Source organism: Boleophthalmus pectinirostris, unplaced genomic scaffold (genome assembly GCF_026225935.1).
Source record: "Boleophthalmus pectinirostris isolate CB_2022bp ecotype Guang Dong unplaced genomic scaffold, ASM2622593v1 HiC_scaffold_20, whole genome shotgun sequence".
In the NCBI taxonomy this organism is placed as follows: Eukaryota; Metazoa; Chordata; class Actinopteri; order Gobiiformes; family Gobiidae; genus Boleophthalmus; species Boleophthalmus pectinirostris.
The window spans coordinates 23,090,466-23,100,406 of record NW_026571153.1 but is presented as its reverse complement, the minus strand read 5'-3'; the positions used below and the strand labels follow the sequence as shown (position 1 = coordinate 23,100,406).

Genomic DNA, 9,941 nt, shown 5'->3' with positions numbered 1-9,941 from the left:
TTTGTCATGTCTTTGTCCAACTGTCTGAAAACATTATTAATTGCGTCTCATTTTTTAACATTGAACATCAAAACACCATTTTTCTTGTAGTATCTGCATTGTCAGCTTCGATTATAAAGAACTTTTTGTCATTTTCAGGTTCTCTAAAACAACATTTAACAGATTTTTTAAAATATCTTTTTTATTTAACAAAATCCTTCATCAAATGTATTAAGTGCATAGTTTGGGTCAATGTAAATTCTGTTAAATGATTTATTTAGACTAAAACCAGTTCTTGTGTCTTGAGTTTTCTCCAGTTTTCTGCAATTTTAACTTTGTTTCAAATTTGATGTTGTCTTATTGAATCTTTAAGAATGTTTGTAGTTGGAAATCAAAAATCATGTATATTTTGTATATCAGTATATTTTTCCAATACACTGGTGTAATAAAACTGTCTTTACCAGGGTATTTAACTTCTCCTCCTTGTTCCTGTCTACTTTTGTCTGCTCCTGACTGCTCCTGTCTGCTCCTGTCTGCTCCTGTCTGCTCCTCTGACTCTGCTCCTGACTGCTCCTGTCTGCTCCTCTGACTCTGCTCCTGACTGCTCCTGTCTGCTCCTGTCTGCTCCTGTCTGCTCCTCTGACTCTGCTCCTGACTGCTGCTCCTGTCTGCTCCTGTCTGCTCCTGTCTGCTCCTCTGACTCTGCCCCTGTCTGCTCCTGTCTACTCCTCGGGGCTCCCAGGGTTTGATTGACAGCTTTAATGGGTTTAGGCTGAAACAGTAACAGCAGAAGAATGGGTCACAGTGGGGGGGCTGTCACCCTGCAGCTGGTCAGGAAAACACTGTTAAACTATACTCGGCTCTTTCAGGTGTCCAGGAGTTATGGTGTCAGAGCCAGGACCAAACCAAGACCAAACCAAGACCAGACTAAACCAAACGAAGATGGAACCTGCAGCCTCCTGGAGCAGTCTGGATTTAGTCCTGCAGTTGTTCCTAGTTTAGTTATGGTTTAGTTTTGGATCTGTGGGATTATGAGATTAACAGGATTAGGCCCATATTAGCCCCCCATGGCTGGAGCTGACACAGGCTCCACAGGGATCCACACACCAGGAGATGGGTCAGACCAGGTTTAGTTTTAGTTTAGTCCAGGTTCAGGACTGTGGAAGTGTATGAGTCCTGAGGTGTGGTTTTGCTCAGTGGGTCTCTCTCTCTTCCTCACTCTCTCTCCCTCTGAGGAGAACTTAAACCCCGCCCCATCATCCCGGACCAGATCTGGACTTTTGAGTCTTGGTCTGGTCTCAGTCAGGTTTCAGTCCGGGTCTGACGCGCGTGATGCTGGACACGCTGTTCTTTCTACTCGAGCGCCTGTTCCTGCTCGCGCACATTAAAATATCTTTGCCGCGGCTCGTGCAGGTAGAGCGCGAGCCCGCGGCGTGCACGCGGCGGGACGATGTCTCGTGGACTCGGTTCACACGCGGGGACCTGTTGGAGGTGCCGCGCACGCTCTTTACGCACTTCGGGATCTACATGGGAGACGGCCGCGTCGCGCACCTCATCCCTGATGCTCTGCCGCTCGTGACCACAGACCCGTGGCGCGTGCAGCGCATGGTCACGAACACGCGCTTGCTGCTAGGAGTGTTGTCCAAACAGGCGAGTGTGCGTGTGGACTCGGTGGAGGACTTTGCGTACGGCGCGCGCATCCTCGTGAATCGCGCAGACGCGCAGTGCGCTCCGCTGTGCGGCGAAGAGTCTGCGCTGCGCGGAGAGCGGCTTATCGGACCCGTGTCCTACAGCCTCCTGTGGAACAACTGCGAGCACTTTGTCACACACTGTCGCTACGGACACGCGCGCAGCCTCCAAACCGAACAGGTGAGCGCGCACGAACACGCGCCTTTGATTGGGATTGTTGTGACTGTTTGAGTCCGTCAGAGCTGGTTCAGCCCCTGGCACTGAGCAGTGTCTTTGTTAAGGTGTAGAACCCGTTATTTGAGTGATGATCCTGCTTCAGACCTGTCTTAGTCCTGGTTCAGTCCTTCCCTAGCCCTGGTTCAGTTCTGGTTCAGTCCCCTCTCAGTTTGAGCCAAAAGGAAAAAGTGTCACTCGGAAAAACTCTAACAAGAGGCGCTTTGACTCCTCAGAGTCTGGGCCAGAAACCAGGTCAAGAACTCACCAAAACACAGCCCTAATGAGGACTAAAGCAGCACTGAAGTAGGTCTGGGGCAGTTATAAACATATAGAGATCTAAAGTGAGATATAGAATACTGAACTATACCGGGACTGAATCAGGACCATGACAAGGTTTAAACCAGGTCTAAACCAGGTCTGGACCTGGACTAACTGGGGGATGGAGAATTTCTCAGGTTTCAGTTACTTCCTGTAATCAGTGCAAACCTGGATCATTAGGGGCCCAGCAGACAACAGGACTCTGTTTGAAATCAGGACTAAACCTGGACTAAACCTGGACTAACCAGGATTAAATCATAAATAATCTGTATTTAAAGTTAAACTACATTTCTAAAGTACAGTGTTGGCATGTTTTAAACAGAAACAGAAGACCCCATACATACACAGGGATATTTAGTTCCAAGTTGCCTTGCAATCGATTCTTTTTCTGTCAAAGAACCATAAAGCAGACAAAATACTCTCTAAGAGAAAGAAACAAGTCCAGTGCTCACACGTAGGGCAAGGTCCATCCAACTGAAAAGTGATTACAATTTTAGTTCAAAACTAGAAATTATTTTATTTATTTATTTTACAAAATTAACTATATTGACAAAAGTTGAATGAAATTCTCCTGACTAGAACTTTAAATATTAGCTGGTCTACCTGAATCACAAAATTTAAACTAGCACTGCATCAGTTAGTTACAGATAGAGATGTTAGAGAGTGATATAGAATTCATAATATCACAAATGGGATTTTACCTCAAAAAGACATAAACGTGTCATCTCTCAAGCAAGTGTATAAAGTGATATTTCTGCAATTATGTGGTTAATGTCATGCTCCTTTAATGTTTTGATGCATTCTCAAAATAATATGGCCTCCCTAAAAGTCCTTTGTTACCAAAACTGACTTTTGTGAGCTTTAAATCATGTTACTGGCTGAATGTTATTACCACATCAAAAACATACCTGGAGTTGTCTTGTATTTTATTCAAACATGTTTGAATAATCCTTTCAGTAATTTTTAAGATCAAAATGCTCTGTTCCACTCAAAATAACCGCTACCTTTTGTTCAGTAGAGACATGACCACATGACATCACAAGGTGGAATAGAGTGTTTTCTGTTTCTGTCTAAATATGTAGGGTTTGTGTGTTATGTGTGTGTTGTTTGAATGAAACAAATTACAAGTGCAGGTATTTTTTGGATGAGCAAATAACATTCTAACATGGTTCAGAAAATGGTGTAACATGGGCCCTTTAAAGTGCTGATATTGTTTTCATATTTTAATAATTATAACTTGGTCTGGTAGGATGGTATCTGCAATAAACATTTATCATAGTTTTACATCAGTTAAATTTGTGGAGAAAAAAGATGAGAAGAAAACTACAAAAATACAGGAAGTAGGGGTGAGTTCTTAAACAGAATTATTAGCAATAGCAAGGAATGTTTTGGTTTTGTTTGTTTTTTTTGTTTTTTTCTATATTAAAATGTTCTTAACCAAATAGTGGTGTTGTCATTTGCTTTAACTGAATTAGTTGATTTACAGTTATGGTTGCTTGGAAACAGCTGTGGAATTACCTCTATATATGCCAAAATGAAAAAAGTAGGCAAGATCTTAAATTATGTTGCAGTGAAATGAATAGTCTAACCTGTCATGTACTTTAAAGGTCTTATATTATCAGAATTTACTCTTGTGAGATTTAACACTTTTTTTTTGTTACTTCCTCAGAAACATTCCTGGAGTTGTGTTTTGTTTCATTCACACAGGTTTGAATAATCCTTTATTTTTACTTTATCTATATCCCCAAAGCTCAAAATGCTCTGTTCCCCCTTGTGATGTCATGAAGTGGTAGTTTTCACATTAACAGTGACCTTTACCTTTAGTAAAAGAGACTGGTAATTCCGAGTCTGTAATGACCCAGATGATTCTAGTGAAGGTGTATGGCATTTAAAAACACAGTGGAGCATGCACTGTATTACAATATGACATCACAAGGTGGAGTATTTTCTGTTTGAGAGAAGAACTCCACCTGAATATGTAGTGTTTGTGTGTGAAACGTGTAAATTAAACAAAACACAACTCCAAGTCCATGTTTGGGATGAGGAAACATTATAACATAAAGCACACAAAAGAGTAATATAGGACCTTTAAATCCTAATACTAACTTAACTTATTTATTTATATTTCAGTTCTGCTCATGGTTGAAGTCCATGGTCTGGGACCCCAGGACTCTGCTGGCCTCAGTCCTGCTCGGGATCCTGATTTTGGTCTTCTTTGGGACCTCTCTTTCCACACTGGTGCCTGCTCTCCTGATCCCCTTCACGCTATGGATGGCCAGTTAAAGAGACCAGACTCAACGTTATTATTATTATTATCTACTACAACTACAACCATACAAGCCTTCAAAGAGACATATTATGCAAAATTGACTTTTCAGAGCTTTTAACCATGCTATAGTTGATTCTCTTTCTCATTTACCCTCTTCAAGTTGTATTTAGAATGATTTGTGTATGTTTGAGTGATCTTTATTCTCCTGTATTCAAGATATCATTGCTTGGATCAACCCCCACTGTTCTGAACTCATTTTGTTCTCTAATTTTATTTTCTTATTTTCTATAGAAGGTTCTGACAGCTCCGCAATATTCCAAACCAGAAGTGGGCCAATCTCGCGAATAAAAATGCCCAAATTGCAACATAATGATCCACAGGTGTCATAGATATAACTACCGTATTTTCCGTACTATAGGGCGCACTCATAAGCCTCCAACCTCATCAAATACGACTGTGTGCCCCACAATCTAGAGCACCCTATACACGAATCCACTCGGGTGTTCCAGCACGACTTCAGCAAACCACAAAGCCGCACCACCCTCAGACAGAGCAGACAGAGACCACACAGGGAAAAACACCCGCAGCCACACTCATCACTCCACACTGACGAGGAACGGAATGGAGGAACGAACCGAAAAAGCGAGTGCAAGCCAAACAAAATCTGACTGACCCATCTAACTGTTGTATTTCGTTTAATGTGCCTTATAGTCCAGTGTGGTTTATATGTGAAAAAACTTCGAAAATAGACCATTCAATGACAGTGCACCTTATAATCCAGAGTGCCTTATAGTGTGGAAAATACGGTATATATGTTACAGACAAAAACACAAAAACGAAATGGCAAAAAATGTCCAAAAGTAAAGGTTCATAATTTTACTATATTTATCCAACCACACCATAATATCTGCAGATTTACCAGAGATATTTGAGCTGCTCTCATCTCAGTTAAATTCCAGAGATATAGGAAGGATGGGAGGGAGTCTGACACATAGGAACAGTATTAGAGTGTGACATGGGAACGGGTGAGAATTCTGTGACCAGTTTGCACTTGTTTTGACCTGGTTTATGGTTAGTATTTCTGTAATTACTGGGTTTAGCCACACAAAACAAAACCTGTCACAAAAATGTCTCCTCTGTAAACTAAACTATGGTGAAATTATATTGTCCACTATAGAGACAGGCCATTAAAGGTGCATGAAGTCACTTTTTTGAAGGATGATTCGCCATGGGGTCGTTACTGCTGAGCCTAGAATGTTCCACAGAATGACATTAAACTCATAGTATATCTTCATGGAGACAAGCAGGTGATGCCAGTAAGATCAGGTAAAATCTGTGGAAAGGCGAGTCCATTCACAGTAAGAATGCATGTTTTCCAGTGTATTTTAGAGCAATAAAAACACTTGAAATTTAATAAATGCGATTAAGACGAGTTTAATGCCTTACCATGGAACATCCCATGCAATAAGCAACGAAGTAAGTAATTGTATGTATTGATACCTATGGTGGAATTTTCAACTGTTACTGTGGTGACGCAATGCAAACACAGCCAAAAAAATAATTAATTAGTCTGAAAATTCTATAAAAATCTCATTTAAACAGCACATTTTCAGGAGGCTGTGATCAATACGAGCGTTCATGGTCCTGTTTAGGCGATTTTCAGTTTGTCAACAAAAAGGTGAGAGTGCCTAACTGGGAAAAAATAATAATAATAATAATTCTAGCTGTAATTTTATCAGAGAGAGACTGTTTTAACTGCACAAATCAGCTCACCTTTGTAGTGGTCACTTCAGGTCTAAAGTCAAATTTGAGTAAAAGAGCTTTAGACAGAGCTGGGCCTCCAGTTAGCATCACACCTCCAGAGAATGTTGATGACATGAGCTGCAAAATTGTCCATTGTACTTGTACTACACTGTTGCTTGGAGATCTTAAAAGTACACTGAATATTCTTCTTTTGGGTAATTGGTTGGACTGAATGATTTGATTGAAGAACTTTGTGCCTATAGTTGTCTGTGGCTTGCAGACTTTTTACAGTTACAGTTATCTAATTTTTGCAATTAAAATGTAAATAAATGTTTAAATATTGAAACAAAACTACAGAAGTCACGTGTGGCTTTCTCCTCAACCTTCCCAAGATGACCGACGACACTAGAATTTTCAAGTAAAGAAGTTGGATGCATCTACAGTTTTGTGCTACTTTCAGCTGTACAGATCAAAGTGTATATTCTTACATTTTCTTTTAATTTTTTTGTTGGTATGAAATAGAGTTGAAGGATTATGGGAAAAAATACATAATTGTGATTTTTTTTTTGACAAGGATTCTATTTAGCTTTCACATTGTAAACACATCCAGAAGAATTAATAAAAAGACTGAAAGTAGCCTACAAACAAAGCATTGACATTTCAGAACATGTTTGTACAGATGTAAAATACAGGGTTAGCAGTTTTTTATACAGACTAAGACATAATATTTTATTTGTGGTGGAAATTATGATACTTAGAAATAGGGCCCAACCGATACGTATTTTGTTGCGGCCGATATGATACCGATAAAATGTGGGTTGGAGCTGCCAATATAATCACCGATATATTTAGTGATGTAAAAATTCACTGTAAATCTTGAATTGTTTAAATAACTTAGGTTTGGCTCTAGTGGATTTTAAATTGGGTTTATTTAGGCAACATTTATTGTTATTCTGACTCTTTGCGTCATATTTACAGACAGTAGGTCGGACTAATAGCACACTAGTGATGGGTATTTCAGTTCTTTTTAGAGAACAGGCTCTTTTGGCTCAGCTCACTAAAAGCAGCCGGCTCTCTCGGCTCCCAAGCGACTCTTCAGATTGTTTTGTTGCAAGCAGGACTAAACCAGGTCTAAAGCAGGACTGAACCAGGACTGAAAAAGGAATAAACCAGGACTAAAACAGTTCTAAACCATGTGTAAAACAGGACTAAACCAGAACTGAACCAGGACTGAGTGTTGGGACTCAGTCTCTATCTCTCTCGAGCCAAAGATTAGTACTATATTTTTCCGAAAGTTTCGTTTTCAGCCACTGTCCAACTACCACGAGTCTGCACGTGGTGTGAAGAGAAAAAAATTGAGAGAAAGAGAAAACACGGCTCCCAATAAGGAGCAGGCTCCCGTCGTTCGCTTCAAAGAGCCGGCTCTAAGAGCCGTTTCGTTCGCGACTGACCCGTCACCACTAGCAAAGAAACTATCGCTATTAGCCTTTAGTCATAAATGCTGTGCGCCGCGGTCATTAATTATATGTCATAAAGTCATAGTTCACACCTCTATTCACAGCTCATTTACATATCAATGCAGGTACAGTAACAAATATATGGCCAATACAGTCACTTTACAATAGACCAATAGAAAACAACCTATTTATGTGTGCGAGCTACAGCAGCTAATCGCTAACCGAGAAAGAACCAAAACTAGCTTCAAAGTCGACATATTTCCAACACTCACCGCTCACACAGGCTCCTCCTCACATCACAAGTCTGCACTAATAAATGTCCTTTTAATCTAGACTCAAAACAATTGTCAGTAAAAACAATATAATCTCAGTGTTGCACACATGGATCTGTGGGTGTAAACAAGCGCACATGAGTGACGTGACTCTGGGGGTGTGTTCAGGGACAGTATGGACACACACACAGACAAATAACTCCGCAGATAAATACTGATGTGGAGCCACATATTAGGACATTTATCTGTCTGTAAAGTTGATTAAATTAACATAATGTAGAGAGTCTAAGATTTATAAGGACGTATAACATGCCCATGTGAAATATCAGACCATATCAGCAAACAGGTGCCCATATAGGCCGATAATATCGGTCAGCCGATATATCGGTCGGGCTCTACTTAGAAAATTGCAGTGTCCTAATAGCTTTCTGGTAGCTCAACATATATATATATATATATATATATATATATATACATGGTTTTAATATTAGCCCATTATAATTAATAATTATTAATTACAAGCTAAAAAAAACAAACAAAAAAAAAAAAAAAACATGCAGTATGTCATTTTCCCACTTGCTTGTCACCATGGATGCTGCACAGTATAGCATTAATCATGTATTTCACCTTGGAGACAAGTGACTGAGCGAGCTACCAGGCAAAGTTACAGGCAAGATCTGTGAAGAGGCAACCACACTCACATCAATGCATGTTTTTCAAGGTGAGATTTTGCTGTAAAACACTTGTAATTGAATACATTTAATGCCATACTTTGGAACATAATAGGCAAAGCAATAGCATCTGCTAATAGAGACATAGCTGACCCTACACTAGAAAAGTGAAATAGTACATCTTTAAATAGATTTGTCAAAGATATTAATATAGTTTTAATATTGTTGTCTTAAATTCCCCATTGGACTCCCACATAGCGACACAGCACAAGGGCATTTCACATGCACTTTCAGCTGTTCAGATTCACTTTGGAGGTCCTATAACTGATGTTGTATAAAATATAAAAGAAAGAGGAAGTGGTGTGCAAAAAAAAAAAAAAAAAAAAAAAAATTCCAAAAAAAGTCAATAATGTGATAGAAGTCTGTCGCCCTCTTCTGGACACAGGCAATTACTACAACACTGATTTCTGTCCTCACTCTAGGATATATATATATATATATATATATATATATATATATATATATATATATATATATATATATATATATATATATATATATATATATATATATATATATATATATATATATATATATATATATATATAGATATAGATAGATAGATAGATAGATAGATAGAGATAGATAGATAGATAGATATGCCACTCCTCCAGGGTTACAGCCCTGCTCACCTTTGACCTTCCACCTTCCGCCACAGCTTTGTTCTGTTGCTTATCCACCACAACTATGTCTGGTTGGTTCGCCTCACAGGATCTTGGCTTGATCATTCTCCACAACCTTTGGAGGTGTTTCCCACCTTGACCCTGGGGTCTCCAGCCCGTACTCTGCACAGATGTTTCTGTACACTATGCCCGCCACTTGGTTATGTCGCTCCATGTATGTTTTCCCTTCCAGCATCTTACACCCCGCAGTTCTGTGCTGGACTGTCTCAGGAGCCTCTTTGCACAGTCTACACCGTGGGTCTTGTCTGAGGTGGTAGATCTGCCCAGGTGCTCAGGGCCTGTTCCTGTGCAGCCAGCATGAGTGCCTCTGTGCTGTCCTTCAGACCAGCCCTCTCAAGACTTTGGTAGAATTTCTTGATATCAGCCACTTCAGTTATGTTTCAGTCGTACGCATGTTTCGGGGATGGTCCTGCCATGATGGTCCCTCCAGCATGTCTTCCTCTGAATCCCACTGTCTGAGACATTCTCTGAGCACGTCATCTGTTGGGGCCTTGTCACTGATGTACTTATGGATCTTGGATGTTTCAACCCGAACAATGGCTCTCACTAGTCCTCGGCCTCCTTCCTCGTGGCTTGCGTACAGT

General features: G+C 40.1%; 1 protein-coding gene across 1 annotated transcript; it reads left to right on the top strand.

The window, feature by feature from the left end:
* Nucleotides 1-1,302: 1,302 nt before the first annotated feature.
* LOC110157705 (lecithin retinol acyltransferase-like) lies at nt 1,303-6,334 on the top strand. The gene is made up of 2 exons (XM_020922065.2): nt 1,303-1,848; nt 4,333-6,334. Exons 1-2 carry the CDS (start codon nt 1,312-1,314, stop codon nt 4,483-4,485), a joined length of 690 nt encoding a protein of 229 aa, XP_020777724.1. The 5' UTR covers nt 1,303-1,311; the 3' UTR covers nt 4,486-6,334.
* Nucleotides 6,335-9,941: the final 3,607 nt, after the last annotated feature.

Coding starts and splice junctions, on each gene's coding strand:
- LOC110157705 (XM_020922065.2), top strand. CDS start 1,312: ATGCTGGACACGCTGTTCTTTCTACTCGAGCGCCTGTTCCTGCTCGCG. Junction 1,849..4,332: donor GCAGCCTCCAAACCGAACAG/GTGAGCGCGCAC, acceptor TTTATATTTCAG/TTCTGCTCATGGTTGAAGTC.